The 26,555-nt window shown below is 39.1% G+C and overlaps 1 protein-coding gene across 1 annotated transcript in view; it reads left to right on the top strand.

Moving 5' to 3' along the window:
* SLC4A4 (solute carrier family 4 member 4) overlaps positions 1–26,555 on the top strand; it is a 299,466-nt gene that overhangs the window by 182,333 nt on the left and 90,578 nt on the right. Inside the window, exons 8-12 of the mRNA XM_047091144.1 lie at positions 6,236–6,393; positions 12,864–12,951; positions 15,215–15,369; positions 16,004–16,123; positions 18,686–18,860. Coding sequence (XP_046947100.1) covers positions 6,236–6,393; positions 12,864–12,951; positions 15,215–15,369; positions 16,004–16,123; positions 18,686–18,860 — 696 coding nt within the window. The remainder of the gene's footprint in view (positions 1–6,235; positions 6,394–12,863; positions 12,952–15,214; positions 15,370–16,003; positions 16,124–18,685; positions 18,861–26,555) is intronic.

Raw genomic sequence — 26,555 nt, forward strand, 5'->3', positions numbered from 1 at the left:
TTTTAAAAAATGTTTATTTATTTTTGAGAGAGAGAGCGAGAGAGAGAGAGACAGAGCATAAAGGGGGGGGGGGGACAGAGAAAGAGGGAAACACAGAATCCGAACCAGGCTTCAGGCTCTGAGCTGTCAGCACAGAGCCCAAAGTGGGGCTAGAACTCACGAATGGTGAGATCATGACCTGAGCCAAAGTCAGATGCTCAACCGACTGAGCCACCCAGGCTCTCCAGTTTTTCAGAACTCTTAAGAGGGAGTTTGAAAAGCCTATTGGGAAAAGTAGAAATAATAACCACCATTTGTTCATTCAAATATCTCAGGCGGTGAGATATTTATTCAGCTTTTCTCCTCAACACTCTTCAAGCATTAGAGATACAACAGTGGAAAAAAAAAAGGATGGATATTTCTACCTTCATGTAACTTACATTCTAGTGGGGAGGCAGATAATAAAGATGATAAATAAAACATAATATGTTTGTAATAAGTACAGAGAAAGAAAAAAATAAAGCAGAAAAGAGTAGTAAGAAGAATTTGTGAGGGGAAGGAGGTTGAAATGTTAATTAACGTAGCCAAGGAAAGACTCATTGATGAAAAGGTGACTTTTAAATAAAGATCCAAAGGAAGTGAGGGAGAGAACCATGCAGACACTACATTCAGAAACAACAGCAGGTGTAAAGGCCCTGAGGTTAGAATGTGCTGGCATTTTGAGGGAGGGCATGGAGTCTTGAGTGGTGGGCATGGAGAAGACTGGGAGAGAGCAGGAGGAAATAAGGTCAGCTTGTTGATAGGAACCAGATAATGCTGGGGTTGTGTCTTGTCCTGACAGCGTTGCCTTCCCTCTTAGTGAAATGGGCTTTGAGAAGAGGAATGACATGATCTGACTCCTGATTTGACTACTCTGGCTACTTTGGTGAATAGATTGGGTGCAACTTGCAGAAGCAGATAATCCAGCTAGGATGCCAATGCCATTATCCAGGAGAGAGATAATCATAGCAGATGATCGTGGACAAGAGTAGTGGCAGTGAAGGCAGTGGGAAATGGTCAGATTCTGGATATACTTTGCATGTGGCTCCAATAGGATTTCCTGATAGATTGGGTATGGGGTGTGAAAGGAAGGTATCTAAGTATCTAAGTATTTAAGATGACTACAAGATTTTGGCTTGAGCAATGGAAGAATGGTTACCATTAGCCAGATGAGGAAGATTGTAGGAAGAACCAGTTTGAGGAGACTGTTGGGAGGCGGGTAGGGTGGGTGCAGTTTTTGGATAGGTGAAGTTAAAATACCTATTTCAAGTGGGGATGTTACAGGTCTGGAGTTCAGGGAAGAGGTCCTGGCTGAAGATACAAGTGTGTGAGTCATCAACATATAGATGGTATTTAAAGGCATGAGATTTGATGAGCTGTGCCCAGGGAGTATGGGTAGATAGGAAAGAGGCACTTGGGGGCTGAGTTCTGGGGTACCCCAGGCACCATCCATGTTTGTTTTATTTATTAAAAAAAATTTTTTGGGGGGGTGTGCCTGGGTGCCTCAGTTGGTTAAGCGTCCAACTGCAGCTCAGGTCATAATCTCATAGTCTGTGAGTTTGAGCCTCGCGTCCGGCTCTGTGCTGACAGCTCAGAACCTGGAGCCTGCTTTGGATTCTGTGCCTCCCTCTCTCTCTGCCCCTCCCCCGCTCATGCTCTGTCTCTCTCTGTCTCAAAAATAAATAAAAACATTAAAAAAAATTTAAAAACATTTTTTTAATGTCTACTTATTTTTGAGAGAGACAGAGACAGAGACAGAGTGTGAGCAGGGGAGGGGCAGAGAGAGAGGAAGACACAGAATCTGAAGCAGGCTGTAGGCTCTGAGTGGTCAGCAGAGCCTGACATGGGCTTGAACTTATGAACTGCAAGATCATGAACTGAGCGAAAGTTGGACGCTTAACTGACTAAGCCATCCAGGCACCCCGGTTTATTTTAGATTAGCTGTTAGTTTCTCCGAGAACACTAGTGTTTCATAAACGAAGTTTGAGGTGTGCTGATCTAAAGGAACACGGCTTTGCAACTACTTCTCTTTAGAGCATATAGAATATGGTATATTTCCTTTGGCCTTAAAAATATACTAATTTCCTAATATGGGCATGACAATCTTAGTAAATGTAACATAGTACTAGTAAGACATTTTTTATTTTATTTTATTTTTTTAATTATTTTTTTTAATGTTTATTTTTGAGAGAGAGACAGTGTGAGTGGGGGAGGGGCAGAGAGAAAGGGAGACAGAATCTGGAGCAGACTCCACACTCTGAGCAAGCTGTCAGCACAGAGCCTGACGTGGGGCTTGAACTCACAAACTGCGAGATCATAACCTGAGCCAAAGTTGGATGCTTAACCAATTGAGCCACCCAGGTGCCCAGTAAGACATTTTTTACAGGTATATAATTAACTGTGGGATATTCTGCATGTGTTGTGAGTCAGGTAGTTGATTAGTGACAGATCCAGACATAGTAGGTTCTAGAGTAAGTCTGTAGAAGCTCTCTAACTTTCCTGGACATTTGATGGATTTTGGTCTGATTTTAGTACTACAGAGTTATTCTTTCCACTCATAATATTTATTACAGCTGAATTATATGCGAGGTAGGTGTCCAATGTAATGGCGGATAAACTGTTATAATCCTCAAGAAACTTGGGGAAAAGATTTAAACTTTAACAAAAGTTTGATTCAGAAATGAGTGTTTCAAGAATTCCCAAGAAAGTGGGCTGAGATGGTTTAGTGGCTCATGCTGAGCTCTGAAGAATGTTTAGAAAAGGTAGAAATGTGGAAAGGAAAGTTATTTTATAATGAGTGTGAGAGTCTAACTACATAAAATAGAATGGGATTATGATCAGATTACCTGCCTAACTAGATAGAACAACGAATCTGCTGATGAGAATGGGAAATAAAATCAGATTATTATAGATTTTTGTGTCCACTGTTGATAATGGGAACTCTCTGGGAAAAATCTGAGGAAGATTATTCGAGCAGCGATATTTTGTTATGCATTTGTGCCACTTAGCCATACCCTATACTCTACTCTGTGTTATAGAGAACAATTCATTACTGCAACTTTCTTAGGTGAGAATAACAGTTTTGGCAACTTGATGTTTTTAGACCCTTCCCATGGCTGCTCTTTTAATATTTATAGAATCTAAGAGATTTATAATAATAGCCAAAGTATGGAAAGACCCCAAATGTCCATCAATGGGTGAATGGATAAAGAAGATATGGTATATATATTTATGATGGGGTATTACTCGGCAATCAAAAAGAATGAAATCTTTCCATTTGCAACTATGTGGATGGAACTAGAGGGTATTATGCTAAGTGAAATTAGTCAGAGAAAGATAAATATCATATGACGTCACTCATATGAGGACTTTAAGATATAAAACAGATGAACATAAGGGAAGGGAAACAAAAGTAATACAAAAACAGGGAGGGGGACAAAACATAAGAGATTCTTAAATACAGAGAACAAACACAAGGTACTGGAGGGATTGGGGACGGGATGAGCTAAATGGGTAAGGGGAATTAAGGAGTCTACTCCTAAAATCATTGTTGCACTATATGCTAACTAACTTGGATGTAAATTTAAAAATAAATAAATAAAAATACCAAAAAAAAAAATCTAAAAGATTTAAAAAATATATATATTAGCAGTGGTGCCTAAGTGGCTCAGTTGGTTAAGCAGCCCACTATTGATCTTGGCTCAGGTCATGATCGCATAGTTCATGAGTTTGAGCCCTGCATTGGGCTCTGCACTGACAGTGTGGAGCTGGCTAGGGATTCTGTCTCTTTGCTCCTCCCCTGCTCACATTCTCTCTCTCTCAAAGTAAATAAATAAACATTAAAAAAATACTAACATTTCTTGGAAGATTAATGGTATAAACTTTGGAAAACTCCCTTACTACTTAGAGGCAGTCATGTTCCTAATATCTAAAAATATATATATCTTGGGGCGCCTGGGTGGCTTAGTCGGTTAAGCGTCTGACTTCAGCTCAGGTCATGATCTCACAGTCTGTGAGTTCGAGCCCCGCGTTGGGCTCTGTGCTGACAGCTCAGAGCCTGGAGCTTGCTTCAGATTCTGTGTCTCCCTCTCTCTCTGCCCCTCCCTCTGGCTTTGCTTTGTTTGTTTGTTTCCATAAAATTATTAGCTTTGATGTCCTTGCTTTTGCCTCATAGCTTTCTTCTTATACGAAGTGCCAAACTAAAAAAACAGTTTTATAAAAATACTAACGAGAGTGATGGAGTTGTAGGGATCACTTCTCATGTCACATATTTTACCCAATTAAGAATTTTGTAAATGGGGGTATCTGGCTGGCTCAGTCAGTAGACCATGTGACTCTTGATCTCAGGGTCATGAGTTCAAGTCCCACATTGGGTCTAGAGCTTACTTGGAAAAAAAAAAGAACTCTGTAAATGGAAATTGTTACTATAACTTTTTTATGAATGGGGAAAATTGGAGGCATGCCTTCCACTTTAATCCATAGCAAAAAGTACTGAGTTCTTTTTATACTAGTAACTTTTGACCTAAGAGGAGGGACGTTTATGTTGATGATAAGTATATATCAGAAGTCTGTTGTCTTTCATACGGTCCTGCAAAATTCACATCTCATTCTTCCACGATTGTTGAAATGTTTTCCTTGACCTGTGGGAGGTATTTCCCACTCACTGAAGAGTGCTCCATCAGGCCTACTCTAAGTGGGAGTTGGGGAGGGCAGGGAAAGGGACGAATAACACCTACAAGATAAGCCTCCCAAGAAAACTACTTTAAGCCTTTACCCCTCTCCTCAAATTCCCATATCCCTTTCTCCCTCTTCCTCATCATCTCACTTCTCAGTTCTCTTCTCCATAGTTCAGGATTCCCTGAGCTCTTTTTGCGGTTGTCCCCTTTGTCTCCTGCAGAAATAATCTGTCTCATTAACATTCCAAAGTGTTAGCACACGTGCCATTTAAAAGAAATTCTGTTTTATGTTTTCCTGTACCTGTCTTCCTATTTCTTGCCTTTTCTTGGTAGCAACATTTCTCAAAATCTCTCTACTCCCTTGTCTCCACTTCTTCACTTCTCATTCTTCACTGGGCACCCACTCCCCACCATAGCTGCTCTTGTCAAGATCACCCAGCACCTTCTTCTTGACAAACTCATTGGTCCATTCCTGGTTCTCATCTTATTTGAACTTTCAGCAGCCTTTGCCTCAGCTGATAAGCTTTCTTCATTGAGCCCTTTGTTCACCTGATTGTTGATGAAGTCCTGGTTTTCCTCCAACCTCACTGGCTGCTCTTTGTCAGTGTCCTCTGCCTATGTCTCCTCCCATTTCTATGAAAGATAAAATGGCCCAGGGTTCAGATCTTATCCCTCTTCTTTATCTGTACTCCCATTCAAGGTTGTGTCATCCTGTCTCATGGTCTTAAACTCTTTTTACATGGTAGTATCTTCTAAATGTATGTCTTTCTACTCCCCTTTTCATTTGGATTTTTAGCAGGCAAATCCTACCTAAAGCATTCCAAACTCTTAATTGTGGCCTTCAAGGCCCTTACCACCTGGCTCTCCCCCTTACCTGTGCAACTTCATTTGCTGCTGTTTTCTCTCCTTTGCTGCTTTAGCTCCTACCACATTCACCTTCTTACTAAACCTCTCTGCCAAGCTCTTTTCTATCTCAGAGCCTTAGCACTTGCTGTTCTCTTTGCCTAGAATTTTCTTTAGGCAGATCCTGGAATGGCTTGTCGCCTCACTCCAATGTAAAATGTGCTTCTTCAGAGGCTTCCTCTGACCAAGTAGGACCTAAAATAGTACCCTCTTAGCTATTATATTTTTCCTTCTTAGCATTTATCACTACTGTAAATCATATTTTGTTTCTCTCCTGCTGAAATGTGACCCATGACCCAAGGAAGGCATGTAATTCGTTGATCCATCCCTATATCCCTAGAGTGTAGATCAATGCCGGCCTCATAGTAGACTCTGAACATATGTTTATTGAGTGAGTGCATAAATAAATGATTTTTTATATGTAAACATTGTTTTATATGTAAGCCATGTGATTATACCCTCAGTATTTTTGAATTGAAAATCCAGAGTAATGTTTATTATAATAGAATGGTTAAACATAATAGAAAAATGGCTAGCTAGAGCCTGTTGTGTGGAATTTCCTTGAGTGATATATGGAGGGGCTCTTCTTGTTCCCTTTTCTGGAAATAAGTTGTGTTTTCTTGGCTCTTCCCATGCAGCTGAAGAATAAGTTCATGAAAAAACTTCCACGTGATGCAGAAGCCTCCAACGTGCTTGTTGGGGAGGTTGACTTCTTGGATACTCCTTTCATTGCCTTTGTTCGGCTCCAGCAGGCGGTCATGCTGGGTGCCCTGACTGAGGTCCCTGTGCCCACAAGGTAAGCTACTCCCTGACCTGCTGAGGTCCACAATGTGCTTATAGGGAAATCATGGCTAGATAATCAGTGGAATGAGGATACATCCAGAGCAGGCATATCGGAGAGGTTTAATCTGAAATGATGACTTAGCTCATCTTTCATGCTATCAAATTACTTGGCACTTGTATAGTAGTAATAATAACAATTATAATAACCAACTGGGCCATGTACTAGTTTATTCTTATGGATTAGTCATTTAATTCTCATAATACGTTTAAATTGTAAACTATGGGTATGTGTATTTTACAGATAAAGAAACTGAGTCTGAGAGTTTAAGTAACTTGTCCAGGGTCATACAGATGGTCAGTGATTCAGAGGTCAGAGTTGCTCTCATTTGCTCTATGTTTTATCAGAAAATTGACAATAGGTACATACATATATACATACATGTAAGTATATATGTGTATATATACACATGAATATAGAAAAATCATTAAGCTGCACACTTAAATTTGCACACTTCATTGTTATGTGTTATATACATTCTTATCCTAAAAGGAAGCATATTACAGTTAATTATGATCATGTACTCACTACACCACGCAGCACCTCAGAAGTCATCCAGTTTATCTGCCTTGCTGCTGAGCTCGAGAGTTAGAAGGCTGATTTTCGGAGTGCAGTAGGTGAATAGAAGTTAATGCTTCACTTAAACTTGTGCTGAAGGAGAGTTAAAGAGAAGCTTGTAATCTTTGACTTGACACCATAAAACTACCATATGAATAGGAACTTTGTAGGGGGTGCTTTTTGTGGGTACAGGGCAAGGACAGGTGACTTTTCTCTTTTTAGGTTTCCTCAGGTGTGCAGGAAGGGTTGTGAATCCTCAGTGATCTCAGATGGTCTTGGCATGATAAACTGACAGAGACAAGGGGCTCCAGTTTGCTTTGAGCCAAGTTAGGAGGAAAATCAGAACATTTCCTTATGGCCTCCCCATTCATAGATTACAGGCTAGTTTTTCTTTCATACGGGTATTTTCTCCCTATTTTTATATTTCTTAGACACTATAGACCGGAATAATACTGGTCATTAGTAGGCAGTCATTGGACAAATGGCAGAGGGAAGGAGAAGATTGTAGCTTATTCAGTTGATGGGATTATCATGATTTGTGTTTTCTGTAACTTAGTTGTTCACTTGAAAACATTCCAGCAGAGCCTTGCAGTTCTATCTGAGCAATCACCTGGCGAACAGCTAGCTGACTCAGATCAGGGCTGACGTCCAGCTCTTGTGCTCCTATGGTTTTGTTTATGTCTCTGTGGAATGATTTTTACTGGGGCTTGAAAGAAAAAAAACATGCCAAGAAGTGTTAAATTGCTCTTGCATTTTCATTTTTCTTACTTTTCTTCTTTGGAGGCTACAAGTAAAAAATATTGTAGAGGGTTTTTTATTTAACAATAATACAAGTTCATTGAGTAGCAAATCGTGACTATTTGTGTATCCCTCTTATCATCTGCTCCTGTCTGGCATATTCTTTTCTTCTGTACAGGAGAGTGGTACTAGTCTAGAGGTGAAATACAGCATCATTTGAATTAACAAAGGGAGCCCGGCAATTCAAGGGAGTGTAATTCAATAATGTCATAAAACTATTTCAGGGCAATAGTCTGAACAATATATCCAAGCATGTTAACATTTTTCCAGGAAATATTTTTATCCATTTGCTGTCCTCTGAACTGGTGCCTGCTATAATCAGTGCGTAGGGAGTCTCATTAGCCTTTTTGTGTATGAGTAATGTGGGGCCATTTACAATGGCTGCATCCTGTGAAATCCAATCAAGGAAATCCCACAAGGAATGTGGTAGTCGGTTGTGAAGAACTGCCCCGTACTCAGCCTTGTGCTTTAACGTGCTGCCTGTTGTACTGCAGGGAGACCCGAAATGTCTGTTGTGGTGTACATTTTGTACTGGTCATTTTTCCTTTAGAACGTTATGCTCTTATGTTTATTATTGCTATTATTGCTATTTATGATAAGTGGTATTAGTGCCATGCATCTTTTAGGAAGTGTGGGTCTCGCAGCTCTGTGACTGTAGTGCCACAAGATTCAATACCCTCCTATCGGCTTAGCTTTCTGCTTTAGCTTTCTGCCTGCACCAGGGCTACAGCCAACTTAGTGGATGTTCTCTGCTTAGGAGTCCTTCTTGCCATCCATGTGAAAGCAAACGAACCATTCTGTTACTCTTTGCGACTTCGTAGGATGTGCTTATGATTTTCCTAGCATCTTGCATACACTTTGCTTGGTGTCATCTTATATCTGTCCGTACAGGCTGCTGCTCACTCCTATTTATGAGCTATGTAGGGGATAATAACTATTGTTATTCCCACTTGACAGTTGAGAGATGGAGGCAAAGGGAAGATTCACGATCAGTGCTAGAAATAGAACTGCAGATTTCTGACTCTGAAGCTGGGCTTTTAGGGAGAATCTAAGGAGCTATTTAGAATGGATTAGAACAAAATACTTTAGGGTTTTCCCATGAAGAGAAATCAAAACCCCTGATCAGTTTGTTCTTTTCTGATCTTGATTTTCACATTTAAGACAAGTAGTTATTCCATAAGTTTTGGTCCTCTAAAAATTTAGAATGTTTACCCTTTTCATATCACTGTAAGTTAGTATATATTTTATGTGATAAATGATGATTTGCCTTAAAGAGCAGTTTGTGCTTAATTATCAAAACGATAGAAAATCTCATTAGAGGGATTGGGACAATGGTCTAGCTAGTTCAATTCTGTCTTGCCCAGCACTCTAGTTGCTAGCTGCTATTTATCGTATGTAATGTGGTTGGTTGTGGTGGGTTTATGGTCTTCATGCATCTATTGTGGACGCTACAGTTCAGCCATAATTTCCAAAACTGCTAAATATGAATAATGGCTTATTTGATTCACTGCTGTCTTGAGAGCAGGGAGTAAAGGATTGGTACATGCTGAGTTTATTCTAGAAATAGCTGTGATATATCAGGAAGGACGGGGGGGAGGTGCACATCCTTTCTGCAAAGATTGAGTGGTTTAGGAAGGCTGGCTCTTCTTCTGATATTGTGCTCTGTTTCTGCCTATAATTATTTTGTGAATATGAGTACAGTCCATTGGTTCCGGACAGAGATCATCTGGTACTTATTTTTGTTATGGAGAATGCTAGAGGCATCCTCCCCAGGCATAATTAGGTATGTGAAAAAGCTCACAAGAGTAGAAGGGCCTCATGAAGATTCTTGAGACAGCTAGCACTAGTAGATTCTAACTATGACTTTATTTCTAGTTATGAGTGAATAAAAAGAACTCAGTAGCATAAATTAATTTCTTTTCCCCAGCTGTCAACATGGGCTGTGCCCTTCGAGCCACACAAATGCGGTGTTTACTCTAATTTGTTAATAAGGAAAAAAAGCTTCTGGTTAAAAATAACATCTGTCCATTGACAAAAAACAGCTTGGGTCATGAAAGGAGTTTTCAGTACATTATAAAAGCTGAGTTTGGCAAGATGTACTTCTGTCATAAAAGTTGTAACAGCTTTTGCTTCTTCAAGGGGTTCAAGGGGAAAGAACATGTTTCAGGCAGAGGGAACTTCAACTTGATGAGTTCTTCTGCAATCCTAGTTTTCTCATCTCCTTTTCAGTAATGCAGTCCAAAATCAGGGGCTTCTTCAGGGTTTCCGTCCCTACAGATGAAATTCTTGACCTGAGGTGATGTTTCCTGCTACTTGTAGATGGCCAGATTTCTTCTCTGTATCATTTTGAGAGGTTGAATTTACTGAATGGTTCCTGACTGGAGTAATGGGAAAGTTTAGCTGATATGTAACATTTTATTTCTATTGGGCACTTAATGATTTTCCACTAAAGAACAAATCAATATATATGTGTTAATAAATATTTGTATATTATATGTAATATATATGCATTTTTTAATAAAAAATACATTACCACAGAAAGAAATCATACCTTTATATCTAAGTTCGTGAAACAATATAATTCTCATATATTGGGTTTATTGCTCTGATGCATGTTATAGTCACTATTGGGCTGCTACTTCCATTCATTATTCGGTATTATTTGGCAGAGACTAGAGGAAATATTTACAGAAAATATATTCCCTCATCCCAGAGGGCTTGAGTTAGAGGCTCCATTACTTTCGGCTCTTGGGATGGTTACCCGTCTCATCCGCCAAAGTTTATATTTGAGGACTACTAATAAATGAGAGTATTTGTCTCGCTTTCTAGCAAGATAGTGTTTTGTCTTTGTTGCCATATAGTCAGCCTGATAGTTCATGTGTCAGTTGGTAAGTGTGTATTTCCATAACGTGTGTTTGTAAATTATAATCATGATGGAGATGGCTACGGCAAGGTAGGAAGAGGTGCAGAGTGGGTCCAGAAAGATCTTAGGTATTATGTCTTACTGAAAAACTAATATTTAGACACATTAAAATAACAAAAAATGGCAAGTAAAGGAAACCATTATTTAAAAATGTGTGAATAAGTAAAGGATCCAGGTATTTGATATTTTCTCTTTCTGCACTGCATTCTCCCCCTTTGCCCCAAACTATGTTCTTACTGTCTTGCCTGACAGCTGGCCATTGCTAGACTGGCTAATAGGACTGGGCAATGTGACCAGTATTGTAGGTGTTCCTAAATGGGATTTCTGTTTTGCTTAGGTGGTTAAATATTTTTTGCATATGTTGCACTCAAATCAGTGATCATTCCCTTTAGTATAGTACATTTTACTGTCATTAAGAAGCATTTTATAATACTGTATGTAGGGGTGTATAATTTAGGTCCAACTTCAAAGGAAGAGAAGTTCTAGTATCAACTGAACTTCAATATTAGAATAACTAAATCCAATTTTAATAATCACTTCCTTCATACTTGAACAGACTTTCATGCCTGCTGATTGCTTTTGCTTTTTCATCTACCGTGATAATACTTGAAAGCGAGTGTGCCGCCTCATGCCAGAACTGGTTTCTAAGCAAATAAGTATTGAATGGTTTTATAGCTATTTTGATATGAAGTCTGAGTGTTCAAACTTTCAGATACCTTCTTACATTCTTGATTTCTGTTTTTTTGTTTTTTTGTTTTTTTCCTTTCTCCTTTGGACTGAATTTTATAATGAAAAAAAAATTTATTCAAGGGCTTTTTGGGACAGACCCTAACACTTTGAAGAGTACTTGCTGTTGGCCCATTTTTATTTAAAGTGAGGTATATAGATAAATAAGTATAAAATAAAATTGTATTAAGCAAATCCCATCCCATCCCTGGTCCCATAAATTTTTACCTAAGATTTCTTGTCCCCAGCTAAGTATCCACAACATCTTTCCCCAGGACGAGCCGTGAGAGTCATTGTGGGTTAGCTTTTCTCTGTTGAACTGTAACCCCATGTATAGGTTGGGCAGGTAATGTTAGGCACATTGTGTGTTGAAAATAACAGGAGGTGAGAAGGCCTATCTACTGTCTCTCATTTACTAGGCACGTCTTTGGCTCATCCACTGACCTCCTTGAGCCTCAGTATCCTCACCATTAAGCGGGAATAGGATACCTCTCCTTATTGCAAAAGGGTATGTGGCGTTTAAATGAGGTGATGAATATGAAATGTTTTGCAAACTTTAAAAAGCTGAGCACATGTGATGTGATTATTTTTATTGCCCTTATTGTCTCCATGTTAGGTAAGACATGATTATAAGCAAGGTGGAGATGTATCCAGTGTTGCCTTTTATATATTTTTTCTTATTCACTTACTTACTGGGTTTCTTCCTCCCTAGTTGAGACATGAACCTAAGTGGGGATAAGCTCATTACTGCAAATTCCAGGACCTACTTACTGTGGAGCAGTGCGTGTACATTATCAAGAAAACAAGTTTGGGAAGGAAAATGAGGACACTCACAAAAGAATTTTAACTGTCCATGAAAGATGCTTTATTTCGAATTTCTCTCATAGTTTTCTTTCTTTACTTTGGCTGTCAGCATGTGGCTTACTTCTAGAGGACTTGGTTTTTGCTGACTTCCAGTCACTTCTGAGCAGAAATATTTCTTAAAAGTATGGAGAGGATCATTTGTCACTGTTCATATTGAGTAAGGAAAAGTCAGAGAAATCTGAAGATGTACTAAGTCTTTCTAGTTATTGTGCTTAATGGGTTTTCTCCACAGATTCTCAAAGTCAGTAGAAGTGGAGATAGAAGAAAGTTTAGGAAAGAAAGATTGAATGACTCCTAAAGTGAAGTTTTCCTATTCAGTAAATAAACTTCTCAGGGTTTCCATGTTAAATTCTTCTTTGCCTCCAAAGAAACAACAATTTGTATTTCATGATAGTGTGAAAGAGTATCTTTCATATTACCACGAATATTACCTTTGTCTTAAAGATGAATTCTAGACCTCAGCTTTTTACAAATAGGATAAACGTGTCTCAGTGTTATGTACATTGACTTTGATGAAATGTGTTTTATAGCCTTTGCTTCTTTCCTCTTCCATTAGGTTCTTGTTCATTCTCTTAGGTCCTAAGGGGAAAGCCAAGTCCTATCATGAGATCGGCAGAGCCATTGCCACCCTGATGTCTGACGAGGTAGGGGATCTGGAACGTGGTGATTTGTGAATGTCCCGCTTGTATAGTTTTCATACTATGAATTGGCTGTCACAATTTACTCAAGTCAGAGTATGTGGTCACCAGTCCTCTTTATGGCATAAGGTACACTCATTCATGGCAGATGCGCTGGTCTCGACACAGTTTTCAAAAAATAAATTTTATGTTGGAATAAAACATAATTTCCTTTCTTTTTTCTAAGCATTTGCAATTCTTAAAAGAGATATATGTTAAATATTCTTTAAAAAGTTCAAATCACTGTATTAACTTAAACTTTACCTCTTAAAATGTTTAATATATTCATCCTGGGAGTTCAAGTGTCCTTATACCATATTGTTTCAGAAATAATGGGTTCTATAAAGTAATGCGTAATAAAATGGATCATGCATTTTTTCCTTAGGTATCAGAAAGTACCTGTTTTTATGGTCTTCTTATCTTGTGGGAAGGAATTACACACTTACTAAAATGCATTAGCAACTGTTACTGCAGAGTTTCTAGTGCTTTGGAATTATAACCTTACTCTCATAACAGCTTGAATGTTGTTCACACATTTTAGATATGATGAAACCTTAAACTAGTCTCATAGTAGGAGAACTACAATTAGGATATGGGATCACTGATTTTCCTTCTGTGTCTTTCTAGCTTACTATTTTCCCAAATGTTTCACTTTTGCTTTATTACTTAATTTGTTAGCTTCTCCATGTGTTAAGTGAAGAATAGGGCATTTAGTTATGGAAGCTTTATTTGGTGATTACTCAGATGGTTACTTAATGTGGGACTGAGAGCATTTTTGATGTATAGCTATGCTGGCTTTTCCCCCTTGAGGCAACTAAGCATCTCAGGGGGCTCTTTTATTTATTTTCATGTGTTTACATTTTCTTTAAAAAAGAATCCTTCCTCCTAAGATGCAGTAATTAGAACTGCCTTAGGCTCTAAATGACAGAAAAATCTGATTTATAGTGGCTTAAATTATTTGGGGCTTATTTGGAGGTAGGCAGTTGCTAGAGTCGGTTTAACTTAACTGTTTCATGATCAATCAAGAGCCAAGGTTCTGGCTTTGTGGGCTTGAGAGGGCTGCTGCAGTCAGCTCTAGCCATCTCTTCTGTATTCAAGTTTGAGGAGGGGGAGGTTGAATACAGAAGGGGCGTGGAGCGGGAAGTGTTGGGAGACGGAGGGTGGGAATGTTAGCCGTATCAGTCTAACAGGTATTCTAAAGGTTTCTCAGACAACTTTTTTCTTTCATCTCATTGGTCAAAACTGTCAATTCTTATCTGCAGGGGAGGCTGGAAAAGTGACCCTCTCTAGCGGCTAGAGCACCACAGATGAGATGCTGGCATTTGTAATGCCCTAATCTCAACCTCACACCCCCCCCCCCAGACCATTACATGTAATTTGTTTCATAGCTTTTAAAAATTCTTGTTGAGGAGAAGAGATTTACTAGCAATCTTTAAGAACAGGTAAGGATGTTGAACAGGAGCCATCTTCTGTCCTGGAGACTAAAGAATTTGACTGATGAGGTATGAAAGGCTTATGCGTAAAGGACTTTCAGATGGTCACCTAGGTTAGAAGAATGGAATGATTGGCAAAGAGGATTATGTAAATTCTGGAGCTCCTTCTTGGATATCTGTATAAAAGACATGAAGCATTTGCTGCCTTGGCTGGTTTAGTTATTGCCTTGCTAAAAGGTTAGACAGATGATCACCTGCTTAAAGCCCTTTGCTTTATGTGTTACCAGCATAACTTAGATTTTTCTTTTTTTAATAGCTAACATTATTTGTGTTCGAGAGCTGCAATGTTTGGGACTTAACCCGATCTTAATCCTCAGCTTGAACTTTTCCTTTTTGAATTACCAGCAATGGTTTGTCCCAGTCATTTTTATTTCAGAGGATGATTCTTTTGTATATTTCTCCAAACCATTTGCATCTGGCTTCCACAGCAACTGTATCAGCAATGGTACATGCCAGTGGGAGATGAAAGACAGTGTTGTTTTACAGTATTGATTAAAAAGACATATAAAAGAAACGCAGCTGTTTTCTCATGCCTCCACTTATATTCTCTGGGTTCAAAATCAGAATCCCAAAATACTTTGGGACAAGCTGATAGGAAATATGAGAATATGATTATATTAAACATATATGAAATAAATGTTAAAGTGGATTATAGATTGCCTTTCTGAGGCTCAACATGCTGTGAGGCATGTAGAGAGTTCTCTTGTTGGATCAGCACATCTCTTATTATTCTTTAGGTGTTCCATGACATTGCTTATAAAGCTAAAGACAGGCAGGACCTGATTGCTGGTATCGACGAGTTCCTCGATGAAGTCATTGTTCTTCCACCTGGGGAATGGGACCCAGCAATCAGGATAGAGCCTCCTAAAAGCCTTCCATCATCTGACAAAAGGTAAATTATCGGGCAGTTGGGAGTTTTCATCCTTGAGAAGGAGGTTGTGCTCACAAAAGGAAATGGGGTCAGGTGACTGTCCTAATATTGTGTTTTTAGGTTCACATTTAACTTGATGTATTATCTCAAATGAATTACGTATGTACTTTGGTTTGACATTTCGTCGATGCTGTAAAATGAGTGTTATATGTTGTTATCTTCTTCAGTGATTGCAAATTAGAGATCTCAGATTATGATATTGGAATACATCATAGAGATTTTTAGGAGGATGTGTTGGGGACTTCCTGCACATGTAGAAGACTGGTTTACTCAAAACGAGTCCCTATAGATTTAAGAGGTTAAAAAATCGGGTGAGACCATTTGGAGAAGCCGTTTTCTGGAAATCTGTTGTTTTCCCGGTGAAACGGTTTCTGTCTTATACAGTATGCAACTTATTTAGCTTTTTATTCATCAGTCATTTGTCCTCCCTCTAAATACAACACTTTAAGAGTTGTCCGTTAGGGTGGTGGAAGGAAATGATCTTTCTCCCAAAGGGTTTTCAGTCCATCTCTTTGTTAGTCTCGTGCGCGGCACAGCTAAGAAGCAGATGAGTAAAAGAAACTGATATTCTCTTGGGCTCTGTTGTCTTGCTTAGAAAGAATATGTACTCAGGCGGAGAGAATGTTCAGATGAATGGGGACACACCTCACGACGGAGGCCACGGAGGAGGAGGAGGAGGACATGCGGATTGTGAAGAATTGCAGCGAACTGGACGGTAACTGATGGATTATTTGGCCATTCACGATGAGAATCTCCTTATTTTATTATTTTAAATATTTATTTTGAGAGAGAGAGAGAGAGAGAGGACATGCTTGCCTGTGCACACGAGCAGGGGAGGGGCAGAGAGGGAGGGAGAGAGAGAATCCCAAACAGGCTCTGCACTGTCATCACAGAGCTCTACGTGGGGCTGGGTCTCATGACCATGAGATCACGACCTGAGCGGAAATCAAGAGTCAGCTGCTCAACCGACTGAGCCACCCAGGCACCCAGATGAGGATCTCTTTAGATCTTAATTTCCCTTCATCTCCCTATCAGCATTTTACTCACTGATTTGTATACTTGTGCAACCAACAGATACTTATATTGATTAATCACAGGCACTGGGGATGCAACAGTGAATTAAACAAAAACCCTTTGTCCTTTTGGGTTTTCCTTTGTAGTAGTGGGAGACAAGCAATGAGAAAATTAAGAAATGTGGTGATGGTTTAATGGGGGAAAATGAAAACAGAAATAGGGGGTTTTGTGATAGGGGAAAGACATTCCAATATAAAGAGTGAACTCAGAGAAGGCCTTACAGAAAAGTCCGGCAGGAAAGCCCATGAGAAAAGTCCTGCAGGAGCTAGAGATAGACCAGCAGAAGTGAGGTAGGGGGAGGGGACAGCAGAGGGCCTGGTGTGTGCTGGGTTGGCATCCAGGCCATGAAGTGAGGGAGGAGGTGTTGGAGAGAAAGCCAGCGGGGTCTTCAGGTGGGTGTGAACCCGTGGCAGGAAGGTGGTGTCATGTGTTGTCTTCCCCATTTGGCTTTTGTGCGTCCCTCCCTTCTCTGTACATTTATTCATAAGTGGGCAACATGGTACAGAAATGAGGAACTCACAGGTCATGGTCTCCTTAGCCTGCCGTTGGGGATTCAGGATTCCCAGACTGCTTTTGTAAATCTCTTTTTATGATAATTCCTCCTTTTCTTTCCACTATTAGGTTCTCCATTTTGTTTTGTATTAAATAAAATTTTAAGTAGGATACTGATTTTATGAAGATAGGACTTTTTTTTTTAATGTTTATTTTTTTGAGAGAGAGAGAGAAGAGAGAGTGTGCGAGCAGGGGGAAGGGCAGAGAGACAGTGGGGAGGAGGACAGAGGACCACAAGCAGGCTCTGCGCTGACAGCACAGGGCCCGATATGGGGCTCGAACTCACAAATTGTGAGATCATGACCTGAGCCAAAGTCGAACACTTAAGCCACCCAGGAACCCGAAGATAGGACCTTTTAAGAACATTAAAGGTTTTTTTGAAAGCACAAGAGTATGTCTTTTTAAGATGTAATTGAGTCTGAATAAAATGATTTCATTCTTCTAATGACCACTTGGGTTTCTCTCTGAAATTAAGGGGACATTTTTTCCCTCCCCTTTTTTTCTGAAAGAATAGAGAACATAAAACCTCCTCTCCCCCCTATTTTTTCTGAACAGTTCTTTACAAAGTACTTTTATTAGGAATATTCTTTTCCTTTTCTATAGATATGAGTTCTGGAATTCAGCTCTTTTACTTAATCAGACTGGAATTTAATTCTTGGATAGCTCACTTTTTCCCTAATGTACTGTCTGCAGCCTGCCCGGCACCACGCACAGCCCTACGCAGACCACGAAAACTGAAGTGGGGCACAGGATGCAGCGAGGGCCAGCAAGCCCACACACAGACAGTCAGTCCCGATAAAGTGTGATAGCCCCATGGTGGAAATCTGAACTCTCTGAGGGAGGGCCCCACAGGCTGAAGGAAGGGTATGCGTGGGGAAGGCTGAGACGTGAGGTTTGGTTAGGAGGGTAGTTTGACAGATGCATAACTAAGGCAGCTGACCTGCGAATGTGCGTAACGGGGCTACGCTTGCAGTGCCTTTCCACCGTATACCTGCATGGCTTTCCTCCTTCGTGCCTTCGGGACCTTATCCCAAAGTCACCGGTTCGGGAGGCCTGTTCTGGCCACTCTAATAGTTCAGCCATTGCTTCTCTAGCATTTCATAACCTTCTTCCCCACTTAATTTTTTCCCTTGATGTTTAGCACCATCCATTTTGCTTATATTGTCCGTCCCCCATATCAAAAGGAAAATCCCCGAGGGCAGGCGTCTTTGCCTGTATTGTTCACTGTTGTGTCTCCAGCACCTGGAGAAGTGCTGGGCATATCACAGGTGCGCAGTAAACACTTGTGGAATGATGAATGGAGCTGGAAAGGAAACAACGCAAGATTATTAAAGGACTTCTATGCTCTGCTCATGGGTGTGATGTTTTTCTACAATGAGTGAGAAATTTTAATCCATCTACGCCATTCACTCTCATCTAAAAACCAACTGTTCTTTAGGGAATGCAACACCTAATTTAGGGACCAAAACAGAGACAGATAGAAGAAAATTTATTCTTCTACAGTTTTCCCATTTTCCCTTAAGTGGTTAAATAGAGCTTGTTGATTCAAACACTTTGACTGCAAATTCTTTGTGGTTGAATGAGTTACCCTTGGTTAATTTGATGACATATTTATTTTACCTTGTCACATGTTTGCTTTCTCCCTACCCAGGTTCTGTGGTGGACTCATTAAGGACATAAAGAGGAAAGCACCATTTTTTGCCAGTGATTTTTATGATGCTTTAAATATTCAGGCTCTTTCAGCAATTCTCTTCATTTATCTGGCAACTGTAACTAATGCTATCACTTTTGGAGGACTGCTTGGGGATGCCACTGACAACATGCAGGTGGGTCTGGTTTGGGGGAGACACAAATAGTACAGCCCAGATTGCCTTCCTCACCCCTACAGCTCAGCTAGAAGCAGATGGCCTTTCAGTTACTCAGCGTGATTTTCTTTCTTTTGCTGGATGCTGCATTTTACTTTGCTTCTGGCCTGCTGCTATATTTCCAGCATTTTAGTAATTACAAAAATAGCTCGATGAAATCTGGCTTGAGTCACAAGTGGGGAAAAGAAGGGAAGGAAATGAGGATATACAATTCCATTTGGGCAAAAGCATATCAGCTGCTTTAATTTTGTGCAGGGCACGGGGTTTAGATCTTCTACTACCTTGAATGTATGGGCCATATTCTGTTAAGCTTGATGATAACACTTTTTCTGGGAATGCATGATTACCTTCATTTTACACAAGAGCAAACAGTCATCAAAAAATTGAGGGATTTGCTTGAGGTTGGATTTGCATGTCTATCAGTAGGATTCAGCTTTAAGGGAATACAAGTTAAGAGTTGTTTCTCCTGTTCTTGAACCTGCCTGATCATTAAGCTGTAAAGACCCTGGCTTGACTTATTTTGTACAAACCATAGTCTATTACTCTGCAGGTGCCGTTTGCCATCCTTTTGTATCAGTAACAGCTGACGTTTTAGTGGTACGAAAGATATTTTGGATGCCCTCTATCATTCAGAAAAATATGTACAAAGCTAAGAAAAAATAAGCATTGTGCTAGATGCTGAATACAGAGTAGTGAGTGAAGCCAGTATTCTTAGGAAAAGAACTAGATTCATTCCCTTTTCAAACTCTGTCCCTTCTACTTTAGTGCTTATTACTGATTAACCTATGTGACATTCATAAGTGCTGCCAGCCACCTTCTTAAAAAAAAACAAAACAAAAAACAAACCCAGCTGTTTCAAAAGATTGCTTTCTTCCACTTTTGTTTTCTTCTCTGTGCACATTCATGCTTTAGATTCTGCCTAAACACAAAAATGAAATGGAGATGATATATGACATCTATGTTGACCCAAGTAAAAAGGGAGAAATTGCTTCAAATAATTGTATGTAGTCTGTTAAGAGCACTTTTATCTTTTAGCCCTTATCTATTATTGCATAGCATATTAATCCAAAACTTAGAGGCTTGAAACAACCATTTCATTCTTCCCTTTCATGGTTTTGGTGGTTGACGGGCTTATCTGGAGTGGTTCTCTCTTTGGGCCTCACATGTTTGTAGCGAGGTAACAGCTGAGGTTGGAGTCCCCTGAAGGCTTCTTAAATGTTTATTTATTTTTGAAAGAGACAGTGGAGAGGGAAGGCAGAGAGAGAGGGACAGAGGATGCGAAGCAGGCTCTGTGCTGACAGTAGCTTCAGCACAGAGCCTGATGCGGGGCTCAAACTCACAAACTGCAAGATTATGACCTGAGCCGAAATCAGATGCTCAACTGACTGGGCCACCCAGGTGCCCCTGAAGGCTTCTTTATTCACATGTCTCGTGCCTAGATTGGGATGTCTGGAACATTTGGGGACTGAGGACTCTGAACATGACTTTTCCACTTGGCTAGCTTGGCTTTCTTACAGACGGGGACCATGATGACCTTTAAGAGCTCATGCCCTAATCAGAAGGGGGCAGGCACCGCTCAGCTTTGCTTATTCCTATATGAATATGCTCTCCGTATTACTTCATTTTCTGATTTTCAGAAAGAGGCTGAAAACTCAAATTCTTATGTGAAATCTAGTGATTCTTAAATATTTGCAATGAATTAACTTTTAAAAACTAACATTGTGCTGGCCAGAAAGCACATATGTATATGTTCCCAGCGAGAGACCTGCCATGTGGGGAAGAGAAACCAAGAGTGGTAGGACACAGAGATGAAGTATGTGAATAAGGTGTTCTTCCCTCTTTTCCTCGTTCATAAGGTAGGAATGAACGAAATAAACTGCAATAGTGATGTCAATAACAGGATTTTTATAAATCTGATCTGTATCCAAATAGGGCAGTTATTTTTCGTCCAGATGAGAGCATAGTGATAACTAAATCAGATCATTCAACAAAACCAGTGGAAAAGAAAGCACTGAGGAAGCACCGTGAGGCCAGCACAAAGAACATAATACAGGCAGTCACGTTAGGAAAATAAAGCTGTGATTTGGGGACAGTGGCAAGAGAACCTCATTCTGTTGTTCAGAATATACAGAGACTTTCTTGTGCAGATCATTTTTTAACACATAGTTTTCCATGGATTCTTTTCCTTGAAAGTGGAGAAATTACAACACGTTCTATGTGTTAGTTTATTGCCTTGTTAAACTGAATTGAACCCCTTTTCAACCTCATAAGACTTAGCTTTAAATTAAAAAAAAATTTTTTTTTACATTTATTCATTTCTGAAAGAAAAAGAGTGTGAGCAGGGAAGGGGCAGAGAGAGAGAGGGAGACACAGAATCTGAATCAGGCTCCAGGCTATGAGCTGCCAGCAGAGAGCCCAACGAAGGGCTTGAACTCACAAACCATGAGATCATGACCTGAGCTGAAGTTGGATGCTTAACCGACTGAGCCATGTAGGCACCCCAAGACTTAGCTGTAAAATGCAACATCTGAGATGAGGAAGAAGTCTGTTGAAGTCTATTGTTGATCCCTCCTAGGTGCATTAATTTCCATATGTGCAAGTTTTGGGGAAAGTAAAGGATTCTGTTGTGTGACACGTGTACTTATCATGGGTATTTGTTCTGTGATCATTGTCATGGGAAAGGCCTTCACGGTGGAGTAAGCAGTGTTCAGGATCCTGCAGACTTTAGGAGAAACAGAAAGGCTTTCAGTACATCAGGATGTTAGGTTGTCCACAAAAATGACCATTTGCTGGACGTCACTCCTAGGAGTTGACTTAATTCAAAGTACAAAATTCAAACCTAGGAGGACATTTGCTAGACATATTCTGCTTATTACAGATTTTGTAATCTCTTATTGATAATGTCATTGAAGCTGTGAACTCGATGTTTTAAAAGTCTTTGGAAATACTAAAGGGTATATTTTTCTGTCCCTTCTGAAATCTCTTTCCTTGAAGAAATGTATTGGCAAAGAACTGCAATTTTGTACTCGTAGAAGTCAGAGTGGGTGGCAGAAACACTGAAAAAGAATAGAAAATGAATGATTGTTAATATATATTTGTTGAACTGAATAGTCTATTATCTATTTCTTTTGGGCGCACTAATGCTATATAGTGAATGGATGCATAGATCTAAGTACTGGATTTATAGCTATAAAACCACCTGTCTGACTAGTGCACACACACACACACACACAACTCAATAGTTTTATAGTAATTATAGTATTTAGTTTTATAGTAATTTTACATACCCTAGTATTTTAATAGGAAACATTTTACCTGTAGTCATTGTACTAGGTTTTCTTATGATGATAGATGACTTAGGTTGATATTTCTGTTGGTTTTATCTATTTTAAGGACGAGGGAGTAAGGTGATTTAATATGTTGAAAAGTATCTCAGTACTGAAAGGACCTGTACTTGAACATACAGAAGTTTTGATGCTCTGAAGTAGAAATCTTGACTTGGCATCAGGACAACAAAATATTTTGTGGATTTGGTGCTAAGTCCCAGATCACTTCCCAGGCCCATGGCAGAGGTTGATTTATTCCTTTGCAAGTATTTATGGGGTGTTTACTGTGTGGCAGACACTATTTTAAGTGCTGGGGATACAGATAAGTAGCCAAAATAGATAATAATCCCCATTCTGATGGTATTTACAGTCTAGGGTGTTGATAAGGCATTCTTTTTCTATGTCCCCAAGAGATACCAGTAGTGGTATATAGGGGATTATTGAGGGTGGTAAAGCCCTCTGGGTCTATTTGACCTTCTAAACACTAGATCAGAACTAAGCAGGACATTGGCACAGCCTGAAGTAATCTTCAGTTATATCACATGCCTTCATAAATGTGGCAACGGGTTATTCTCAAAAGCACAAGTAGCTCAAGTGAGTCAACTGAGAATAGTGTCCTTGCTTTTAAGGCAGACAGCTCAGAGGTGGTTCATATAGGGTCTTTATTGTCAGGCTACAAATAGACATGGGTGCTGGTACAAACGTGTTGTGAAAACACAGATGAGTCACTGAACTGTTGTTGTTTAAGCAACTCTTCTGCCAGCTTCTGTGCAGGAGGTCTTGCCTGCTTGAAGACAAAAATTTACAGTTAAGCATTTATTTCAGAGCTGAAAAAATATATAAATTGTAATTAATATTAATCATAATAAAATATATGTATATTTAATCCCACATACACACCTGTGTGTATACATCTATCCCCCACATCATTAGAAGCACATCTTAGGAGCCATACATATGGATCATTTCCCATGGACCTGTGTTCAAAATAAAACAGTTGAAGCTATGATGGATCCAAGTACAATCAGTTTATAATGGCAACATCCATGACTGCATGAATCCTCCAAGTTGGGCCACATGTTTGGACCATCAGGCTGCTCTGAGAGCACTCTAAGGCTTTCAGAGGAGGTATTCATGGATTCCTTAAGTGTGGCAATTAAAATTTAGCTTGGGTTTCTCAAGTGACTGAACCTGCTTTGCTAAGAGTTGACCTCAGATTTATCTTGGATCTAGCCCTGGGCTTGTGCCTCTTTTCTGTTCATATTGTTCAGCAACAAAGGACTAGAACATATGCTTTCTGAGGTCCAGGAATTGTGCAACACTCTTATTATCCTTCTCGGTATGTTCCACTGTAATAATGCTCTTGTCCCCTTGCCATGCTATGAAACAAACAAAAGGTTTTCAGCCTCACCATCCTAGAAGCATGTTCTTTCCGGAACCAACTCTGTGACCATGTGTGCCAGCTCATTGCATTGTAGTTATATTCTTGGTTGCCAGGCAGGTACACTGTTCTGTTCATTTAGATACTTCTGATTAAATTGTTAAACATTGATTTAACAAATACTTATGGATAGCTTAGTCTATGGGCAAGTTACCTGTACAGGGAACACTTTCTGATGTTCTGTGACAAGTCTCTATGTCACTTAAAAGTTGTTCTTAGCTTTATGGACACAGAAAAATCTTTGAACTCAAATTGACATTGTTAATTGTGAATGACTGAGCATAGTCTAGAGTGAAGAAAGTCATTTAAATTTTTTTCCCCAGAGTAAATATAATCTTATTTTCACAAACCTTTTAGCAAAAGGATACAGTAAGATTTTTAGAATTCTGTGAATTTTGTGATATTTATGGAGCCTAACAGAGCACATTTTAAGGAAATTTGTCTCATAATAAGGAACATTTATAGCTGGCATCTCCAAATTTGAAGCTTTATTTAAACATACTGCTGTGCTGAGAATATTTAATCAATCTGCTGAGGTTGGAAATATATCGTTTCTTATTCACATATGATATTCCTCCATAAGATAGACACTTCTTTATGAAGGTTCTCATGTGCAGTTTATAGCAGCAAGAGTAAAGAAAATTGATAATTGCTTCATTGTAGTAAGGACTGTATAGTAATTTCAACTTACCTAAATGTTGTGCTTTGGCACCAAAATGCATTTCTTTCTCTAAGTGGAAATGCAAGGTGATATGCTCATCTGCCTGACATAGTCTTCCAGAAACATACCACAGGTTTAAAAAATTAGGTAGAGATAGTCTGTTGGCATGAGGCAGTTGGGTTGTTGTGGTTGGCAAAACTAAATGTGCATTTGGTGACAAAGTAAGGGGCTTGCATTGTTTACTTGCCTCCAGTGTGCTGGCTGTTCCTTCTCCCAGGAAGCAACTTAACTAGATCATTTGCTTCACTTCATGTACAAGTTCTGAATCAAACCTATTTGATTAAGGTTAAGTCAAATGTAACCGAATTTTTCACTTACCCGAACATATTTGGTTGGGTTTTTTCAATGGAAAGACCTTTGTCAACTCTGTTTTCTTGGTGATTAGAAAATGATAGTGATTTGGGCAGGCTGGCAGTCCCAAATGTTGCTACCTTCTAAAACTATTTTGTGTTTGTCTTCAAATAATTTTGAAATGGCTTTATTTTTAATAAGATATAATTATGCACTGTAGAAAACTCAAACAATACAGAACAACTACATAAAAGGTAATTTTGCCCTTAAACTCATGACTCAGAAATAGCCATTATGAGCATTTTCATAAACATCTTTCCTACATCTTGCAGTGCATGTGGAAACAGATAGATTGATGTATAAGATTTTATATAAGCGAGATCATATACCTGCTGTTTCATAACATGGCTAGTATTAAGTGGAAGTTTTTCCACTTCAGTGTGGACCTTGAGCATTATTTTTAATGACTACATCTTTTATACACATGATGATACATGTCCTACAATTTACTTAATAAATCTCCTATTAGTACACTTTCAGTTTTCCCGATTTTTCTCAATTATAAACAAACTGTGGTGCCTAACTACATTTTCATTCTTTGTAATTATGTCCTTGGAGTAAAATTCCTAGCAAATGTTTGCAGGATATTTTTTTTTATATTTGTTTTAAATTACACTCCACAAAGGTCATCCCAGCTTTTACTTCTACCAATAATGGACAAGACTGTCCACATGCATGCACTCTTGCAAAAACAGGATTGTGTACCATATTTTCATTTTTGCCATTCAATGGGTGGAAAAATGATAGCTCATTCTTACTCAATTCAGATTTCTTTGACTTTTAGTGAGGGCGAATATCCTTCCACATTTTTATTGGCTGTCTACACTTTGTATTTGTGTCCTTGGCATATTTTCCTTTTAGGTATTTGTTTTTTTTCTCATTGACTCATAAGAACTCTCTTTGTGTAATAAGGATATCTACCTTTTTCTTGTCAGAAATATATTTTTCCTAGATCTATCCTGTGTCTTTTCACCTTATTTATGATTTCTTTTGCTATATAGATTGTAATTTTTATGTATTCAAAATCTTCAATCTTTTATGGTTTCTTATTTTCATTATATACTTAAAGAGGTTTCCCCACTCCAAGATTAGAAAAATATTTACCCACATATCTTAGTTCTTTTATGTTTTCATTTAAATTTTTTATCCATCTGGGATTAATTTTGTGTAAGGTTATACTGGCATTTGATGTTTGGGCACTTCAGATGATCTAGGTACCTATTCACAACTCTTCAAACAAAAAAATACCGTAAAGCCTCCCTGTCTTGCCCATCCATTCTATTAGACTTGCAGTTGTGGCTCTTTGGTCAAGGTTTTGGATCACACTTTTCTTTAAGCAGAGAGCTAATTCATCTTTCAGCTTTTTCTCTTTCTTCAGTCCTGCTGGGCAGTGTAAACAGAAATCCTGTTCATGACGACAGAGCGCTTTTAGGCAGAGTAGATGGCAATAAGGATTTGGCAGCTGTGATCTGTCAGGACAGAAATCACTGATTTATAGGCTGCAGTTACACAGGTGAAATAAAAAATGAGGGTTGGATATCCAGTCTTCTTCCCCAGTGTAGATGGATGGTCTGTGTAACCCTAACAAATGTCAGCAGGTGGTTCTTATTTTGAGAGGAAGGGAGTTTTTTTTGAATTGGTGCACCTCAAATTTGAGCTGCATGAAAATCAACTGGGGAACTTTGAAAAAATACCAATTCCCCAGGCTTTATCTTCAGATATATTGATTTAATTGTTCGAGGTAGAGATAAGGAATCAGTATTTTTTCTTAAAAAAAAAAAAAAAAGCTTCTCAGATAATTGTCATGTGACCTAAAT

The sequence above is a fragment of the Lynx rufus genome, unplaced genomic scaffold (genome assembly GCF_022079265.1).
Source record: "Lynx rufus isolate CCGP_SWC_20201006 ecotype Redwood Valley unplaced genomic scaffold, mLynRuf1.p SCAF_3, whole genome shotgun sequence".
Classification (NCBI taxonomy): Eukaryota; Metazoa; Chordata; class Mammalia; order Carnivora; family Felidae; genus Lynx; species Lynx rufus.